The following is a 20,594-nucleotide window of genomic DNA, read 5'->3' on the forward strand; positions in this document are numbered from 1 at the left end:
TGCGATTTTTTAGTGGCGATGGTGTGAGATTTGACAGATTTATTCGTCGAATAGCTGGATTGCATGGTCATGTGCATTGTGTTATTAGAAATACGAGGCTCGATACGGAGGAGTGGTTTTTTTCTCGTGAGAGTTTTTTTGCCAGGCATGCAACGTTAGCGAACAGAAAACAATGCACATATAGCGATATAATAACGCTCATTGTCGGACATGTGATAATATGTATGAGGATTCTTATTTTTTTCATTTTTCAACGAATATTTTTATCTTCGCAGATAATTCTGAAATTGGGAATTTTTTTTTCATATATGATTTTTCTTTTCTGACCTTTGTCTACGGTATTACTGATAATTGTTTAAGGAATACATTTTTTATATCTTATTTCATTTTTTCTGTAGAAGTTAAGTAAAGGATTTTTGTTATGCTTACACAAATATTATTTTAAGTTTATCAGTGATTAGAAGTTATATATATTTTAGATTCAAAGTGTTCAGGCAATATCTATCAAATTTCGAAGTCACTTAAATTATCATAGACATCAATGTACATAAACGCAACTTTTTTAGTATTCAGCGAATTATACGTAAATCGCTAAAAATAGGAAAATTCGCACGTTACAGTCGAATATGTCTAGGCATATAGTAAATACAAATATGTTGAACTGCGCGCTTCCCGATTTTTATGCATCGCAAATTCGCGCGAAATTATTGCGAATGCGCTCACTCACATATATTTCCCTACGTAATTCAACACACTGCATTCACGCGACGAAACTCGCTCGTCTGTATCAAATCTTAGAAGCACAAACCCATCGAATTATACATCGTCGCCTGAGCGAAATCGCAACTGCGCCGCTCATCTGCATCGAGGCTTAGCACAGTTCTTTTCGATCCGTGACCAAACGATTTTTCACAGAAACTCGCGTAGAATCGTTGATCACTCGCGAAACGTTAACCTCTTGGTTCTGATGAATGGTGTATTAATTATATTTTACGGTATCGTGGTTGCTTTTATATCTGCATCGAGGATATATAGGACGATAAATTGCCTCTTCGAGAACGGTTATTCCCGGTGAAATAACAGGCAACCGCGGATCGATCGATCGCGTACACGCGAAAATCGGGAAGGGAACGCGCGCGTAAAGGAAACAGGGAACGCACGACCGCTCGCAAATGAGCCGCGCGAATTATGCTAAAGTAGTAGTTTCACCGCGACCGGAGCGGTTTTCAGCGACCGCTTTGCATACACCGTCGCGCTAATGACTCCGCGAGCTCTTACAACGCACAAGCACTCCCGAGAAAAATGTATCGTAAAACCGTGCCTCTCCTTCGTTTCCCGATTTTTCTTACAGTTTTCACTGAACTTTATGCTTTTATGCACTTCTGTGCCGCGATGTTGCATCATAGGTTGTGATTATCGCGGTGATTCATTCATAATCAATGAAATGATTGGCAATGTGTTTGGTATATCCATTATAGCGTAATTCACGATGTTTGTGCTTAGACGGATACTTATGTAAATTTGTATTTTTATGAAGATTCGATATAGAAATGCATTCTAAGTGGAGATTCTACTTTGGATATTTTCAATATTTTTGCATATTTCATGCATTTTAGACTGTCCATAAATGTACAAAAATTGGAAATCTAATGATAGAAATGGTAATTCGTATCGGTTTGGTGTGCAGTGTCAGTGTGTTCTAGTTTTATGTTTCTTGGGATTTATGGATAATCGATGATGAAATAGAAATTCTTTCGAGCACCGTTTCTTTTACCATATCGATATTTTCCCTGATTTTCAAACGAAAGAGGAAAGCATGAAGAAACTTTTGTAGATTTTCTAAGTTTATATTAAAATTGATAATAGGAAAGGAAAATTATTGCTTAGGTTCAAAAAATATAAACCTTTTCAAAAGCAGGTAATAAATCCATCGGAATAAAAGAAGCGCATATCTAATTCCGAAATCAGATAGAATGAAAGCTCGATTACCATCATTCTCACAAAATATGCTACATTATAAATGTACCATGAACTTGCTTACCAGTAGTGGTTAACACGTTGAATTTAAAAATTGAAAATTTTAATTAATCGCGGCAAAAAGACAGTTTTTCTCAGTATTTAATTAAGCTACGATATTTTCCACAGAAACATAGTGCGTCCTATCAATAGCGCGTCGCTATATGTCAAAGACATTGCATAAAAATGCGTAAAGATAACGGGACGGCTATTATTCCTTTCGAAATGACACGTTATATTCGGCGACATCATGGCTCCACTGACCTGCCACGATAAAACACCGAATAAGCATTATCGCGTTCAACCTGACATAAAATCGTGTAGGTTAATGTATTCGACGATACCGGTCACGACAGCGCAAAAACGTCTCGTTAAACGAAGGACACCGCCTTCTGGAAGAATCCTTGCCGATGGAAAGACCCCGTAACTCCTCCTAACACGCGATTGCGTATCGTAAATATCCCGCCAAGTATGGTGTACGTACATATATAACCTGGCAAGAAAAGATCAAGTATAGCAGGGGTTGCTTGTTAATATCTGCCATTTTACGCGTAATCAAAATCTCCGTGTCGTTCCGCGATCGATCTTGAAACTCGTTGATCCACGGGTCAGTCTTCCACGCCCCCGTTACTGGTGACATGGCCAGCAATAAATCATAAAAATCATATCGTATGTATGTATACACGCGTCGTATGCATATCCAACTGATCGCTATAAATTTCATAAAGGTAGAAGATCGCGCGCAAGTAGTTAGAAATTTCGAATTACTAATTCAAAAGTTGGTAATTACAAGTTTTGTTATCAACCATGCCACGTTCGAGAATTTTCTGCTACACCTGTTCGATGGAGGCCATGTTGATGTATGTTTTACTATGCCGATTTTCATAGCATGCACACATAGACATGGTGAATTTTCCAGGATGACATTTCCTTGAACGCGCCGCATTAGGTGGAAAATGACAAGGCTGGCCTGTTTGGATTTCTAAATGACTGTGTTACGTTCAAGGATTCACACCGCGCGCCGTATTACGCTACATTGTAATTAGGGTATAAACATAATGGCGCGATCGTACGTACGATAGCGTTCGCCGGGTTGGCACGATGCGTTTATTTAGTCGGTGCGTAATTATTCGATGATTAATTTATAACAATTTTTTTTAATTAATTACACTATGGTTAGCACTCCGATATTGTTCGCCACGATAGCGATCACACGTGGCAAATTACACGAGATTAATCATGATTTATCGCGGCTACCTACGCCCGAACCTTTGTCGCGATCTTCGACAAGCCTTTCATCCTTTTCTTTCGATGTTATAATGCGTTCAACTAATTTCTCTTTCCATTTCTTCCGTTCTTTTCTCTTCCCACAAACGTCAACGAATCGTTTCGAATTTGGATCAGATAATTAAATCGTTCTATCGTTCTAAATGTATCATAAATCAAGTATCTGTCGAATAGTTTTGTTTAGGTTTTCGTTAAATTTCTCTTTAGTTCGTACACAATCGGTGATGAGGATTCTGAAAGTTGATGTTAGGGTGGTGCATGTTCGCAGACCTCTCGCCATTGGGTGACAAGGGTGGCAGTCTCGTCGACGAGCTCGGCGGTGGTGGCGGCGGTTCCTTGAGAAACGGTAAAGGCAAGAAGATGAGGAAACCACGGACGATCTATAGCAGCCTTCAGTTGCAACAGCTTAACAGGCGGTTCCAGAGAACGCAATATCTCGCGCTACCAGAAAGAGCGGAGCTCGCGGCGAGTCTTGGACTAACGCAAACCCAGGTAAGTGTTATATTTCTTTTTATTTTTTTGTCGTGCTTGTTTCTTTAATTCTTCTTTCTTTTCGCGATCAATTTTCTCTCACGGAAGTACTAATACGACGTACGTTGTTCTCACGTACAACGAAATTCACGTGCACTACATCGTCGGTGGGATGATGAACGCTGCACTCGTCACGCGAATCAACACGGGGCTTACGTTGTTCCGTGACTCTTACGCCTGGAATCCACTGCGTTTTCACGTTATCTCCTGGCAATTAAGCGAGGTTTCCATGAAAATTTCATTCGGTACGCGTTCAGCTTCGTATGGCAAGAAAATTCCTCTAAGAACGCTCGTAATATCCTCGGATGTTGCATTAAGATAGAGGAAGGCGCGGAAAATTTCTGGTATAATCCCTGAGAATCACTGCAAATGTTGGTTTAAATTAATTTAATTTGTATAAGATATTCTTCTTCAGTGGATTTTTACCGCGTGTATTTACCGAACAGATTGTCATGGCTTGTCTGCATTCTTCGAATTGTACAATTGTGCATTCTGAATCGCTGAAATAAATTACATTCCATGAAGGAAACTGACCAGCTTTGAATTCTTAAAGTATGATTAGTTCACGAGTCGTGCAGATTTAATTTAATCCACGTGCTAAAGACACTTCTTTGGAATATTCGCGATCACGTTCCGTATTCTCCCCCTGAATCTTCCCATATTGAAACTTTTCCACAATCTTACAATTGTATATAATTCAACAATTTTTCTATCTGCAAAATATTTTACCCCCCGATATACACGAAAGGCAATCTTTCACGTTTCACATTTTCCGACTTGACTCTTCCAAAATTGCATTCGATATCAGAAGCTACAATCTTATTAATTTATAATCTTCAAGCGCAGCTCAAATTTTTCCAATAATACTCCGCTAATAGAATTCTTGTACTTTTTAATCAATCCATATACGTTGTCTTTTTTTCAAACTTCCGTGTAATATTCACAAGTGACAGCTACGTGTCGTATGCCTTTTAATCTCCCAAAATTGCATTCTAAATTCGAAACTATAGTTATCTTCAAACGCGGTACGATATTTTCCGCGAAGTTTTACTAGTAAAACCCTTCTATTTTTATAATTAACCCACGTGTGCAACTTTTCTTCAAATTTCCGCGCGGTATCCACGAAACATAGTCATGTTTCGCGTCCACCCCTCGAAACCACGAGAAGATCCTGTTGCACGGAGAGTCCAGGGTAACAGGACTCTCGATGGACAGCATCTGTCAGCATTATCGGCACAAATGACTTTACTAAATCACCGATCCGCCACGCCCTGGACACCGGGAGGATAGGGTTGCCAGTACTAACGTGCAGCGTATCGTCAACAGGGAGAAAATCAGCCGCGAGACACTAACGAGAAGATCATAAATAATTCCAGTAGCCGGACGATCGTGAAGTTTTTTAGTTTTTCACGGTGGACATCGGTACTGGCTTTCCGCTAATTATCCGGTTTGGTTTCCAATTAACGATTTATTAGGCTGAACCTATGGTCAAAAGCTAATTGACGCTGGTCTCTTCGAAGTCATGAATTTCTTGCGGATAATCCCACGACTCCCAATTAACGATTTATTAGACCGCGATAGCGCCTTCGAGCTAATTGAAACGAACCGTACCCGCTTGCGAAATCTTAATTTCGATATATCTCTGACCACGATTTATGCGCTATGTCGGCAATGTACTCGATTAAAGCTGCATTCGTGATTTTGCGAAATCCTTCAAGTTTTGTCAGTTTTACGACTCTTCGATTGAATCCGGTTACCCTAATTAAGTTTTGACTACTTTCGACTGGAAAAAGAAGCGAACCGAGGGAAAATTCCTTCAACTGCGTTTATCAATGCCATATAGATGGTGCGAGATTATAGTGATCAGCTCCGCAGTGATTGATTGTTACGATTAATTCATGTGGAAGGTTTGAGTTATCGTAAAAATCATGGAAGAATCTTTTTCTCGTTATTCAATTATTTATAAGACTATTATTTCTCCCCTGTTTCAATTATCAGACTTTTTGTATTATTACGCATAATTTTCTTAGAATATTCTCAAAAATTTCCCTGTGAAATCGGATGTATCGGTATTGCTCGTTGATTTACGCATTCCCTGCCAGTGACGTATACGTTGCGCCGTCTCATTTATCTAAAATTAATCTACTAGATTCTAAAAAATAACCACTAATTCAATCATTGGATTTTTTGAGGCTAGATATTAATGAAGATTTTTAACACAAAAGTTAACAGAAAAAGAAACAAAACATTAAACCGTGCAATTGAAACAAATATAATTAATTACATCAAACATACCAGAGATAACTAAGGAAAGACGTTTGATAAAAAGTGTGTGCAGCTTCCGCAGAGAAATAGCAATACGTACTTTAGATACAATCAGTGCGTTAAACTATGATTTATTGGTCGTATATATTAAGTATGTCAAATAATAGCCCTGATTTCACAATGGAAATTGACCCCAAATTGATTTATTTGTATTTAGCCCCCCCCCTTCCTTCCCCGGGGGTTCAATAGATGTCAAAAGGCTAGAGGTTTTCTCATAGGTACACACATCGTGATACGTAACTGCGTATCGCGTAATCACGGGATAACTGGCTGTCGTAGGTTGCTGATGTCGTTGCAGGGGGTCCCGGACCGGATAATTTCATTAGTCTGAGCTCCGCGGGAGTTATTCCCCTTTCTCCTTCTGCCAGAGAATCGAGCTCGACGCAGGCTGATGAGTAATCGCGGCACCGTGTCAGGTTGTTTGCAAAATAACACGGAACAGAGCATTCCGACTGGTTGACTTTCAACAGAAGACTCTAGAATCGGAATTTTCCATTTCTGAATTCAATCTGTTACTTTGAGGGAGAACTAGAAAGTCTTGAGTTATCCATAATTCGTTTGCACTGTCACAAAATTTGACGCGTAAAGAAGAATGTCAATATTTTCCTCTTGTAAGAAATATGAAAAGTATAATTCAAAGGAGGAAATCGCTGGCAAAAATGATTAATCGTCACCGTATCTAAATTCACGGAATTCTTAAGTTTCTTCAATATTATTCACGTTTCACTTCTCCTGTTTATATGAGGTCAGCTTCTAATACAAAGCTTCCGAGTCTTTAAGCGCAATTCAACGTGCGAAATTTGTGAAGGAAATTAACACAGTGATTTCTACATTCATCGAATCGAAATTCACAGAATTATTAAATTTTATATAGCTTTTCCTAGCATTTCTTCGGTATTGCCCATATTTCGCCCCTTTCTTTCATCATAAGAGTACATTCCACTACAAAGCTTCTGATTCTTGAACTGTACTTTAAGAAGAAAAATTCCCGAAAAAATGATCGATCGATAAAATTACTGTATTAAACAACGATCTATCCTCGTCAATCTAAATTCTCAGAATTCTCAAGTTTAGCGAAGGTACGTACCTATTTCTAAAGCTTCTTCAATATCTTTCTCTATTTTCTACTATTTCTTTTCCACACAAGGGTAGTTTCCATTGCGATGCTTCGTGAATCATACTCGATGCAACATCTTCGACCAAGTCTCCGCGGCACCGCGGTAGCTGATCCCGACGAAGCTTACGGCCGATGCATCTCTTCAGGGTGTACCGTGTATAATCTGTAATCGGCCAATCAAGGCGTTCGAGCAAGCGCCTGTGCCTGCTCCGTTGGCCCTGCTACCGTCGCATCGGGTTTCTTGTCATCGCCAGCAACATGGCGCCTACAGAGCCTTCAGAGACTCTTCCATCTTCCCTTCGTTGCTGGTCTCCTCCTCCTCGCTTCGAAACCGCTTCGTCTCTTTGTATCTCTTTCCCTCTGTGTCGTCCCTTCTTCGACATCTTCTTATCCGCGCCTTTCCCTCCCTCTCCCTTCCTTCCTTCTTCTCGGTTGCCCTTTGGTTTGCTCGTGGTGTTCAACTTCGCCACGGAAAACGACGAAGACGATACGAAAAGAAGAAGAAGAAAGAACGGTGGAGGAGATCTGAACCAGAGAAGTGAGGCCACGCATCTCTTTTTCTTCGAGACTTCAATTTGAGGACGTGGTAGCGCGTTCGTGCCGCTGTGCTGCTACACCGACAGAGAGAAAGAGAAAGAAAGAAAGCAGGCAATAAGGATAGAGAGTACTTGTACACGCGAAGTACACATCGTCGCGGGCAGGAACGTGTACGTGCAAAGGGGATAGACACGTAGACGCGGCTACATAGGTACCAACACGACCGTCTGCGTTCCTGCCACGTACCTTGGGCGTGGTGGTTCCTTTTTCTTCGTCTTCGCCGACCAACGTGGTCGATCTCTCCTCATTGGCCCTGGGAATGCCAACGCGTCGAAACGAGATTCGAAAGTCGCGCACACCAAGGGAAGAACCGCACGCCGAGTGAATTCGAAATCTGAATGTTCCGAAGTACGTTTACCCCCGAAGATTCGAGGTATCCAGGGTACACCCAACCTTCGCTCAATATTCGTCCAAAATTCACTCAACAATCATTCAAAGGTTCGTTCAATGTGCGCATCTAATGTGCGAATTTCACCTAAGAATTTCATCCACAGTTTGTCTAATATTCAGTTGTTTACAATACTTATCCAAGATTTACTTAAAATTCACTCAGAGGTTTATTCACTGTTCTGAAACTAACGCTGCTGAAAAAGTTTGACCAATGTTCCGACCAATCATCCGAAGTTCGTCTAATACCCAAGGTCTCATTCAAAATTCATTCCAAAATTCACTCGAAACTCGTGCAAAGCTTTGTCCAATATTCACAAAAAATTCAGCCATGCTTTTATTAAATGTTCATTTAGATGTATGTTAAATATTTAGCCGATATTCTGAAAATATTTTATCAAGGTTTACGTAAGGTTTCCTTAAGGGTGTCTAACACGCTTCGCAAGTTCCAGCACCTCTCTAAGTGGCCATCGAAAGCTACGCACCGGTGGATCATCCTCTATACTTCCTGTTATTTATTATTGAAAGGGGCATGAAAGACGTAGATAGTACTCGATATCGATATTACGGCGACCGGTGAACGATCGAGCCGAACTACCCCTCTACATCGATCACTTTGTACGCTCCGGGAATAAGATAATGCTGTCACTCAAAGGGCGATATATAAAACCAACGATCGATCGACAGTGTAACGCCTTTCGCTGCATTTATCCGCGCGCCATTGCGTGGAACTTCGAGAATTCAAACGAGATTTTTCCATTCTCTCCAACGAAACTTTCTATAACAGGAACGGTTTGCAATGCAAGATTTATTCTTTGATTCGTATGCCAACATTCTTTAATAGGAATGAACCAGGATTAACTAGAGTTTCATGTAACGAATTCTTCTTGCCTTTATCCACATATCCTCAACACCTTTGGACAGTGATTAATAAACAACTGACTGGTACCGTTCGTGCATCAGGATCAAGGTCGCAGAAAATTTTGATGCAACACGCGATGCATTTGCAGAAAATCCGAGAGGCGTGGGAATTAAGGTGAAAATTAACGTGCAAATAATTATTATTCATGCATGAGCGAGTATATATCCAAACGTGAATCGTAAATGTGTATGTAGTTTGAGACGTTGGTATGTGCAGGAGATGGAACTAAGAGGATGAAAAATGAAGATCGCGTTACACGATCTTTTGCTCATGGAAGAAAAAGTGATTCGGGCTTCTCGATTCGATTGATCGATCGACGTGATCTTCGGATGGAAAAAGAGAGAAAGATTTCGAAGTGAAGGAAAAGAGGCCTTTCAAATAGACAAGCGAAACCTCGTTTATCTTTCCTTTTTATATTTTTCATTCTACTAGCGAAATACTATAGAGAAGTGAAAGACAAATTAAAATTGAATTTCTTGATTATTCAAGATGTTAGATTAAATTTCTCTCTTTAGAAATATTCTTTACTCTGGTTTAATATTACAAGCTTTGATACACAACAATTACGGAATTGCTACTATGATATTATCACAACGCCCAAGCAAATAGAAACAAAAAGGTCTCACAACTCGAGTGATTGACATGTTATTCGCACAGTATTGTAAGAAAAATTGATGTTAAAACGATCATTAAAATACAATGTACGGGCACACACGTGATAGGTATGTAAATCAATGTGACGCGGAAAACCATGTTTTAAGTAGTTAATTGTCTGCGTCTTTTCCGTTACCACAGACTTATACAGTATTTCAGATTATTTAATAATTCTATTTACTGTAATAAATTATATACGACTATTTTTGATATTAAAATTAACACGGTATATGACAAATCTACTTGCTTATTTGTTCTTTTACTTATTGAAGGCATTTATGTGCAGAAATTTCTAAAACTTCCTATAAGACCAAAGCAGTAAAATAAAATTAAGTATTCTTTGGAGACGATTGGTTTCTAATCAAAAGGCAAAGATGATAAAAAAAAGAAAATGTAACAAAAAAGCACATTATCTTTTCCTAGCTACCGGAACACTACGTAACACCGGATCACTTTCGAAACGTGGTCGCAACAGACGTCGATTCGCGAATAACCGCTCGTACATGTGTCTTTCCGCCCCGTATCTCCAACCTTTCCCTCGCTTTCCGCTCGTTTATCTGCGTCCATTTATCTGACTATCACTGGCGTCGTACACATGCCTCCGGTGCTACTTTGGCGAGCCTTTCGTCTGTACTTATCAATACCGATCGACTACAGATAACGAACTCAGTTTCTCGCCAAGGAACAATGAAACGATTAATTAATGACTCTTATTATATTTCGATCAGCCATTATAAATCAAACGTAAAATTCAAATGAAGATTCTTATGAATCGATTCACAATCAGATAAATTTTGTCTGTGAGTCTTTTTTATTTGATTTAGAAGCTTTATACAGCTACAGAATATTTCTCTTCCTTTCTGTTCAATGTTTATTACCATCAATTAATTAATAATTACCGTCTCGATCGCCTGCTATAAATCAAACATGAAAATCAGATGAAAATTCTTATAAGTCGATTTGTAAGCAGTAGAACTTTGTCCCTGAATTTTTTACTTGATTTAGGAGTTTTATATAACTAGTTGTAGAATATTACCGTTTCTCTCTCTTTCTGTTCGACGTTTATTATCAGATTCAAAGGTGGACTCGTGGTAGAACTCGACTATGGCGGAGTATGGCTCGACATAGCTACGAGTTTTGTAGGTTAGATGTATTAGATAATGGGGGCCCGGTCTCTAGTCGCGGAACAATGGCTCGAATATAATTGATGATTCTGCTGGACGGACTCGCGTATGAATCATTAGGCGAATACCGTTTGTTCAGCCCCGGTGTTTGGCGACGGCCGCGTGAAAGTGGTGCGCCAGCTTGGACGCGAATGTCAGTCGTATTGTCTTTCACGGCATTAGGCGGTTCGTATGGTAATAGTAATTAATATTTACTCGTTTGTCTCATGAAAGAAACTACTTGGCACAACTTTGGCATTTTTTGACAATTCTTTTGGACCACGTATTTACGATTTATTCCTCTATTTTCATGGTTTAGTATTTTAGTGTGTATTGCGACCGCAAGTATATCTTGACAAATTGTCGATATTTTGTTAACAAAAAAAGACAAAAATGCGTCGTGTGATAGTTTTATATCAAGGAAAGAATAAAGGAATTAAATTTAGAATTTATGCTGCATTCACTATATTCATTTGATCTGTTGTTAGCACTATGTGATTAAAATTGTTGCAAAATTATTTGAACAGAAAAAATTCAAATTCTACGAAGGAGTCCAATAACGAAGTTTTTATAAAGGCGGTAATGCAAACTTAATGAAAAATGCGACAACATAGTAAAGACTAATGGACCTTATATTTCTCAGTAACTATTAACACATCAATTCTATGAACATAATATAATAGTATGTGTCAGATTGTAATATAATTCGATGTATATATAACGGTACTAATTTATTATATATTACTACCTTAGTAATGTGATGAAAAGAAGAATTAAGAATTAAGAATTTCTTGTTCAACATAATATCTGAAATTAAGATCTCAAATATGTAATATAATTTCTTTAAAAATAAAATATCTCGGTATCCTGAAATCCTAATAAATCCGTACGACGAACAGAAATCGAAGATTAACTATTATACCCTTAAAAGGCAACCAACTCATCTGAAAACTGTATTGAATCGTACTCGACATAAAACAGCTACCATCGTAGTTACAAGGAAACCGATTAACCGATTCATTGCTTTTCTTTCCTTCGATCTAAACAACTTTCTTCCTCTTCGCTCTAATCTTTCTTTCCATCCTCCCAATCTCATGCTTCTTCCTATTTTCTATCAAAGTAACTGATATCGACGCAGCTTATCGCGTTATTATCTGATCGACGCGGTAGTTACGTACGTGCGAGTCAAAATAAGGATATGTTCGACGAATAAAACTTCTTGTCTCCGCGTTACGTTTCGCCATCCCCGTTTGCCAGCCTCTCGGTAGCGTTATCGGTGTATTCTCGCAATAAAACTAATAGAGGCTGCAGACCGACGCGACGTGTCTCGCTATCGGCTTGTATCTGTCGACCACCGGCTACAAATGGGAAAGTTTCGCGGCGTGGCACGCGATCCGCGGCATGGCACGACTTATTATTCCGCGGAACGTTCGTGTGCGACCACACGCGCGCCCTTGTGTATTTTCGTACATCCACCCGTGATCCACGTGAATCGTGCACGACATTGTTTAATTCAATTTTATTCCGGCCTGGCCTTGTTATCTAACATGGCTCGTTAACCCGTTGCATTATCTATTTTTTGTTTTCCTCCTTCTACATTCGTTAAAGCATCACTGTCGAAAAAAATATTTCCGAGCTACATTTTGGGCTTGGGAACTAGCGAATTATAATGGAATTGGAGATTTTAACAGTGATGAAATTTCTAAAGTTGCAAAAATGTTTAATAGTAGTGAAAATTGCGTATAATTCTGAAAAAACTTAAATGCAATCAATAGATTATGGCCCATGTCTAGTTCGTATCAATTATTAACAGCTAATTTTTCATTATTGAAAAAAAAACTATCTTCGCTGGTTCATCTGAATATCCTAAATCAGAGAAATAAAAGAAAACGACGATTCTTCTTGTGACGAATTCTTCTAGTATGAATCTCTTTTATAAGAGTTCTATGGTAAAGAATTCTATGGTTAAGTAAAAATACTTGTTTTCCTTTGATTTGGCACACAAAAGCCAAAATAACGCTCACATCATCTTATAAAATATTAGTACAGAAATAATTAGTAGAATTTGCAGACTCGGAAGAGATATTTTGAAAATATTTATCAGCCTATAATTCTTCAATAACAATCCTTCGAATAGGACATCGATGAGAGGAAACGAGTAATTTGTTCCTCCAAACGAGGCTCGCAACGAATCACTATAGTCACTGTTGGTACGTTTGAATCGCTTTATGCGTGTGCGCATCCCTTTATTCGTGTCCAGTCTGTTTTATTGTACGATGTCCGGCGACAGCATCGTCGTCGGCAACGACACGGTTTAAACTTTCCCTCGGATTCGACGAAAGTTGTCGTACACGATGCAACGCGCTACAGGATTGATGTTTCCGTTGTCTAATGGCCTGCGTTGTCGCTATAATCATACGTCTTCGGGCTTGCTGTGTACTTTCCTTCACCCAGATATACCCGACAGTTTTTACTCGATCAACGTTCCACATAAATATTGCTTTAATAGTCGAGTTTTCTTTCGCATACGTTTCATACGTTTATAAATCGTGCATCTTGTCAACCTTGGTACGATATCACAGTGATACCAGCTAGAAATAAATTTATGCTTGAAATAATACTTTACTCGATAAAATTTCTTGATTTTTTCTTTGAAGCACCAGGAGTCTGTTCCTTTTTCACGAAAGACAAATTTCACGCTCGTTATCAGCCACTGCCGTTCGACGTTCTTGTTAATATTTGATGCTTTCAATCGCGCGTTACTTTTTGTCCTCGTCAGGGAAACACATTTAACCGTTCCCGGTTAATAAAAAAGCGAATCTAGTAATACTAGTTTTTCTGCCCAGGCTACGAAACTCGTGCACTGTTTCGCCTGGCGTTTCACGCGTGTCATACACGCTTGACGTAATCATGTCGTGCTACTCCGTTCCTCGTGATGGAAAATATCGAAGGTAATTAATAGTGTTCAATGGGCCGAAAAATAAAAATAAAATAAATCCGCCGCGGCGATTTGCGATTACGCCTGTAAAACCCGAGCAAATCTTTATCCTTGAAGTAATTGCCTACTTTTTTTCCACCTCCCGTTTAACCACCGGCTCTTGTTAATCTTTCTCTTTCAAACGTTTTACGGTTCTGTCGAATCTTGCGACCACAACTCTTTTTTCCCGCGACCGAGCAAATATTAACACGAACTGTGGAATTTCTGCTAACTGTCTCTCACTGATAAAGAAACTTCCACTAACTGTAAACGAATTATTCGATTCTGTGGCTCTGTGGATCACAATGAAGAGTTTAAGGTTCGTGACGACTGTCGTTTCGGTTGAATTGGATGGATACAGCACGACATTTCAATTTTCTTGTTATTGCGGGGATGGAAAAGCTTTTTAGTAATTGGTGTTTTCAATCGTAAGAAAATTTATCCATTTGTAGGACTTACGCGATTATCCGTCTGCGATTACAAATCTACAATTATTGAACGGGACTTTATGAAAATATTAATACAAATTCCCCACAATATTCTCACTTCGACTATTCCATATCCAAACGTGTAATTTTTGCATTCTGTCTGCATGTCAATCTGCGTTCTGTGAATTCCTGTACCTTTCAATTTCTCATAAATGCATCAAATAAAATTCTAGCAAAACTATTTTCTATCACGTTCGAATTTTAAAGTACCAAAGATAAAATTCAAACATAGTGTAGAAAAGAAACAAAAGGCGATCGCATTTTTCCAATCGGGAGAAAGGAAAAGGAAGGTAAAAGAGCGGCGGAAACTCGTCTTTCCTTTATCGATGGCTGCCAAGGTGTCCCCCTTCCCCTTGGCGTGGTTCTTTCTCTCTTCACCGATGGCAGGTCCGGACTCTTGAAGAACCGGAGAAGGCCGATAATTATTTTCACGCAGCGGCGTGTTCATGTACGTGGATCGAAAGAGCTGGCGTGCCTCGCGGGACCTCCCACAGTGCCTCAAATACCAATAATTACCGGCAGACGAGTTCGATGTTTGCAGAAACGCCAGTCCGCCACGATTTTTTTAGTACACCACGCGAAAATTAGCGCCACCGTGTCGACGAGTTATGAGGGGCGCCACGAATAAGGGGCGCCTTTTATTTCGCCCAATACTCTGGTCGCGTGTACATCGTGATTTCTTCAAGCTTTTCAAAGATTCTCTTGTTTCCGCTATAATAACGATATCGAAGATTTCTTGTCTAAATATGTGTGATCAGACTTTCAACAGTTCGATAGAATTTAAATTATTTTTCTTTTTTTTTTTCGTTAGAGTCCTAAGATTAGATCGTTGATAGGTTCACTAGAAAAGTGGTGTGTGACTAAGTCTTCAGGGAATTGAAGTTGGTTCGAAGTAAAGAATTATTCATTGTTCAACTATTTAGCAGTGAAAAATATAGATTCTTTTACACTTTAGCCAACAGTCTTTGGATTTTGCAAGCTTCTAATAAAATATAAAATTAAATATTCATGTCTGTTGTTTATTATCAAAAGAAGAGTTAAATATTCTTCTTATTAAGCGATATAATTTTATCGAATAATTGTGACATTTTAAAGCAAACTCAGTTACAAAGTTAATTTTTTTACATGTTGAAAATTGTTGATATTTCAAATATATTATTACTCTTTCAGTGGAGAAGCCGTGACTCAAAAAGTCATGATAGTAACGTGGAACTTTATATATCATGATTTCTGACAAGTGATATTAAACAAATTCGAAATAGTTGCATAGAATTTTGATCTTTTTCTATTCTTCCTTCAACACAGAAACTAATAGCAAGTTATAGAACAGACATTAACACGAGCACAATGGTATGGCTGGCTAGATAAAGCGTACGTTTAACCTACTTCTTTTATCACATTGACACTACCCCACTGGTTACGTAACCAGCATTTCACCATACCAATTGAAGGTTAATGAGTGTAATCATAAAGAAGGTTCAATTCAGGGATGATGAATAAACATGCCTTCTATGTAATTAAACAAGAATCACAGTGTCGCCTTTTATTAACCTCAGAAATTATGCTTCTGTATCTTCCACACGATTCCATATTTCTTTTTTAACTTCATAATTCTTCAAATGGTAAACTTTTCACCCCGAGCTTGATAAAAAGCGTGAACAAGGGGGTGAAAGAAAGAGCGTTCGACTTTCTGAGAAATTATTACGATGCCGAAACTAAAAATATCTGGACGTAGGAGATGAGCAAACGCGGTCCCTTGGGTTGGAGAACCACGGCGGAGTCGAAAAGAATTCGCGCAAAACAGGCTCGAGGGGTTTCGACCGGCAGAAGCGCGCCCTCTTCCTTCCTCCCTCGTGCGAGGAATCCCTGCACCAAGAAGGGAACGAAAGCCTCCTCCCGTTCCCCGCCTTCTTCGAAGATCTTTCAGGAAGATCACCGGCGGCGCAATGCGTTTCGTTTGTGGCGCGCGCTCTTGCACCTGACCAACTTTATGGTAAAAAGGGCGCCCCAGCCTACGATATCAACCCGTGATCCTCTGTATGAAGATCGTCTGTGCGAAGATCCTCTGTGCCCCCTGTATACCCACGTATATATATGCACGTCAGTTCATGAGATTCATAGAGAAACAGGAAGAAAGAGTAGGTGGCGATGTTAAAGCATAATGTTGATAGTGGTGGTGAAGATCGTGTGTAACAAAGAAACGACAAGGGAAGAATGGAAGTAGAAAAGATCGCGAGAGAGAGAAAGAGAGAAAGGGAGTATCTTTCGCGATGGTGTAGGAATGGGTCAGCCATGGCTGAGCCAGCTTGGGGTACACACACATTATTTCAATGTTGGCAGTAATGCCTGTTATTAAGCGATGATAATGATTGGTATTATCGCGGGTTGGGAGCAGCACTGGTAGCAGCGGATATAAATCATCCTTACTTCCTTCTTGCTGGCAGTGGTCGGGCTCTGCGAGAGCTCACCTCCATGCCAAGAAGCTGTAAATAACCTGGCGAGTTGCAGCGGCGTTGCTTGCCGCCAGGAGGTAAAGGAAAAGGCTTCCTCTAGTACCGCTTTTGTGTGTTGGTGAATCGGTCTTAGATAGGTCGTAGTTAGGTCTCGACATTCTCTTCCTACCGTGCTACCCTGCATGGACTTTCCCTTCCATATAACCACATACAGACCAGCCAGAACCATAGGCACCAGACTTCCGCTCTCGCCTCTTTCCCGACATTACGCATCTCGTTAACGCTTCGTGTTAACGACACGCAATCCACCATCGTCACTTGACTATTCCTTCGACCATTGCGGCAAATATTTTCAAACAGAGAAAGAGGCTTCCACGCGTTTTCTTCGTCCAAGGGGGATGATTCACGATTCCCACGACTAGTATGGATCTCCATCGACGATAGTATAGTAACCCCAACGCGGGTTCGATTCCATATTGCTTTCCCTCGGTTCTTCGATCTTCTTCTTCTTCCTCCTCCGTTTTTCTTCCTCGTCCTCGTCGTTCGTTCTTACGAATTCACCCTCTTTCTCGCTCTACTCGTCCATAAATCATCGTTCGGCGCCGACGATCGAATTCACGATACCTACGTCCCTCTCTCCCTCTTTTTCTCTCGATTCCTAGAACGACGCGCAACAACAACGTCTCGAGGAAGGAGTTTCAAAGTTTCATCAAGCCACGTCTGCTGGCGATGATCCTCCTTCACTTTCTCGGCTCAACCTACGCGTGTGCGTGTTCCTTCTGCTCGTGGTGTGCTCTTCTCCGATGTGTCTAGGTTAGTTTGGCTTGTGCATCGCGAGCTTCGCAGAGTCTCTCGTGCACGTAGCTAACGGTAAGGCCAAAGGGGTGGGCAGGGGGGCACGTCCAGGCACGCCCACGCGTATCTCGATCTAATAAATCCAACATTTCGCCGGTAAATCCGAGCCCTCTCTCTTGGCATTCGCGCACGATCCGCAGGATCGAAAAAGGATCTAAGAATTCGGGCAACATCATGTATCGACAGGCTTTTTCTCATTAGTGCGCAAAATAGGGAGTTTTTTAGCGTTTCAAAGTTGTCGTGGAAGAAGAAGAAGATGGTATAAGGTTGACCCTGAGGCGTTGTACTTAGGATGAATCATAGAACTATTTGTATACTTCTGCAAGGTATTTTTATATTTAATAATTTTTAAACGATTCATATTCTTTTTGGAATAATTAGACTAATTACAATTGCATCTTTTAATGCTAATCTACACTATGTATTTTTCCTTTTGCCAATAGAGACTCTAATGGAAAATGGAAATTTTCTGAAATAAGCTTCGGTATACGCTGTACCATAAACTTTAAATTAGATTTCATCCCGTTCATATGACGTATTTCCCTCACATTTTTCTGATGTAAGTATATAGTAAGCCAAACAGTAATCATAGTTGAGTATTTCGATAAACTGATTTTTTTTGGACGGGAAATTTGAAAATTTCTTCTCAAAGCCTTTTACGATCCTGATAATTGGCAAGATAACAATTCGAACTTTTCATACAAAGTTCTATCGCTTTATAAGAAAATTACAGTTCCATAGAGACTATAGTTAAGTCATCAATTCCATAAAGTTCAAGAAGAAAAGCGACGGAGAAGGCAAGATTTCGTGACGTGAAAACTATAATTTTCCTCCGAGATTTCTTTCCCCTTGGAAGCTTCACGACCCTCGTACTCGAAGCTTCCAACTATCTTGCGTTTTCTCACAGAGGGAATTCCACGAAACCATGCTATATTGGCTTCATACAGAAAGACAAACGGAAAAGAGAAGACTCGCGAGTTCTGCTTGCCGGTAACGAGTCGTCCCAGTTCGCGATTCGCACGCGAGCGTACTAGTATCGGGTCAGTTGCGAGTATCACCTCGCCGTTCTACGACTTCTAGGAAGGATTTCAAACGAAGAAGAAGAAGGAGAAGAAGAGAAGTTCGTGTCGAAGTCGGTGGGAACGTTCTGGGGAAGTTTTAATGGCACCTTAACGATCGAATTATGCGTTTTGCGCGAAATCGTGGAAGGAGCATTTGTCTATCGATATGTTTCATGATTGATAGGATATGTTTTATATTTAATCATTTCTTCGATGTCTATTGGCAATTAATACGCTACTTTCTTTTTAAGGGTGCGTTTATATATGTGTGTGTTCCCATTTATTATTCAATCTAATCATGATTCTAAAAGATGCAGATATAATAGCAATATGTGTGTGCTATTCTTCTGTATTCAATACATATGTTTTAAATAAATACATATAAATGAACTGAGAAACAATGATCTGTTTCTGAGTTGAATAAATTCTTCCCTGAAGGGATTTAACGACCATGTGCAGCATACTTATTATATCGATCTTCTTATGTCAATATGCAGAATGATTCGATGTTATAGAGATTTACAATTGAATATAAGATAATCAGATAGTCCTTCAATATCAGAAACAGTCTTAATATTAAGATATAATTATCGTCGCTACATTACAGTTATTTATTGTGTTACATTAATTCTTCTAGTTTATCAAACCAAACATCCACAAGAATCAATTAATTGATTAATTACAAACAAACTAATTCCGTCCAAATATATTAAATTTCGCGTCATCTGCTAGTACCTTTCACTGACTACGCAAACTTTACATAATGAAAATGGAATATATAGAGAATTAGATAAAAAAAAGCCAACATTAGAAAATAGGGGGATGTCCAAATTTTAAATACTCTCTATAGCCATTGTATTTCAAAAGATATCTTTTGAATCATTCAATAACAAAACACCAAACCCAGAAACTCTCTTTGAACGAGCCACAGATATGCTGTAAAGTGACATCGAAAACGCCGGGCCAAGAGCCACGAAACGGTTGGATCGCCGTGGGGTTACCGAACTCCCGGGCTAACCGGGCAAAAACTCGGGAATTTGCAAAAATGAACAATTATAGGAATCCAGAGTAGTCGTCCTGGCAGCCCCTTCCTTCACCATTACGTCCTTTTCCTTCTTTATCTGTCTCTCTTCCTCTTTCGTAATCCGTTCTACTCCCGCGGCAACCACCACGAAGTAGTGGAGGGAGGACGAATGCGCGGGTCGTTTGAAGTGGCAGCGTCCCCGCGCTTTTGCTTTCTCGATTTCTTACTCCGAGTCGCCTTCTTCTTCTTCTTCTGCATCCACCTCCTTCACCCTTCTCTCTGCCGCGACAACCGAGCAACTCTCTTTCGCTATCGTTCTCAGTCAGTCTTGCAGGTCAGCCCTTTCGGTATTCGTTTGTTTCATGGCGGTTCCCCTTCGTGTCTCTCCCTGTCCTTCTTCATTCTGCTTCCCCTTTCCACTTATCCGTCGATCCGTTGCACACAAGCTTCTCGTCCCTTCCTTCTATTGCCGCCAAGGCGACCCTATGTACCGCATAGTTGCGGCATTGCTTCGGGCCGGGCCTCGTTTTACAACCCTGTCCCGATCTCGGAAGGTGCCGACCTCCGTAGATGTTCACCTACTTTCTGCCATGTGAAGACACTCTTTGTTACCTCGTTGGTTGGCGTAGACAAATTTTTATTGTACTATTGAAGTCATAATTATTGGTGAGGTAATGTTTATGAGGGTTTAGAAATCTTTCTTCTTGTGGTAATTTGAAATGTTAGATTAGGATTAC

General features: G+C 39.9%; 1 protein-coding gene across 7 annotated transcripts in view; it reads left to right on the top strand.

The window, feature by feature from the left end:
* Positions 1-20,594, top strand: part of LOC126872323 (homeotic protein distal-less) — a 113,675-nt gene that overhangs the window by 7,807 nt on the left and 85,274 nt on the right. For 4 of the 7 annotated variants that reach the window (XM_050632141.1, XM_050632142.1, XM_050632145.1 and 1 more), the window contains exon 2: positions 3,554-3,795. In XM_050632141.1, coding sequence (XP_050488098.1) covers positions 3,554-3,795 — 242 coding nt within the window. The remainder of the gene's footprint in view (positions 1-3,553; positions 3,796-20,594) is intronic. The other 3 variants (XM_050632144.1, XM_050632143.1, XM_050632147.1) reach the window with 1 other exon arrangement.

The sequence above is a fragment of the Bombus huntii genome, chromosome 13 (genome assembly GCF_024542735.1).
Source record: "Bombus huntii isolate Logan2020A chromosome 13, iyBomHunt1.1, whole genome shotgun sequence".
In the NCBI taxonomy this organism is placed as follows: Eukaryota; Metazoa; Arthropoda; class Insecta; order Hymenoptera; family Apidae; genus Bombus; species Bombus huntii.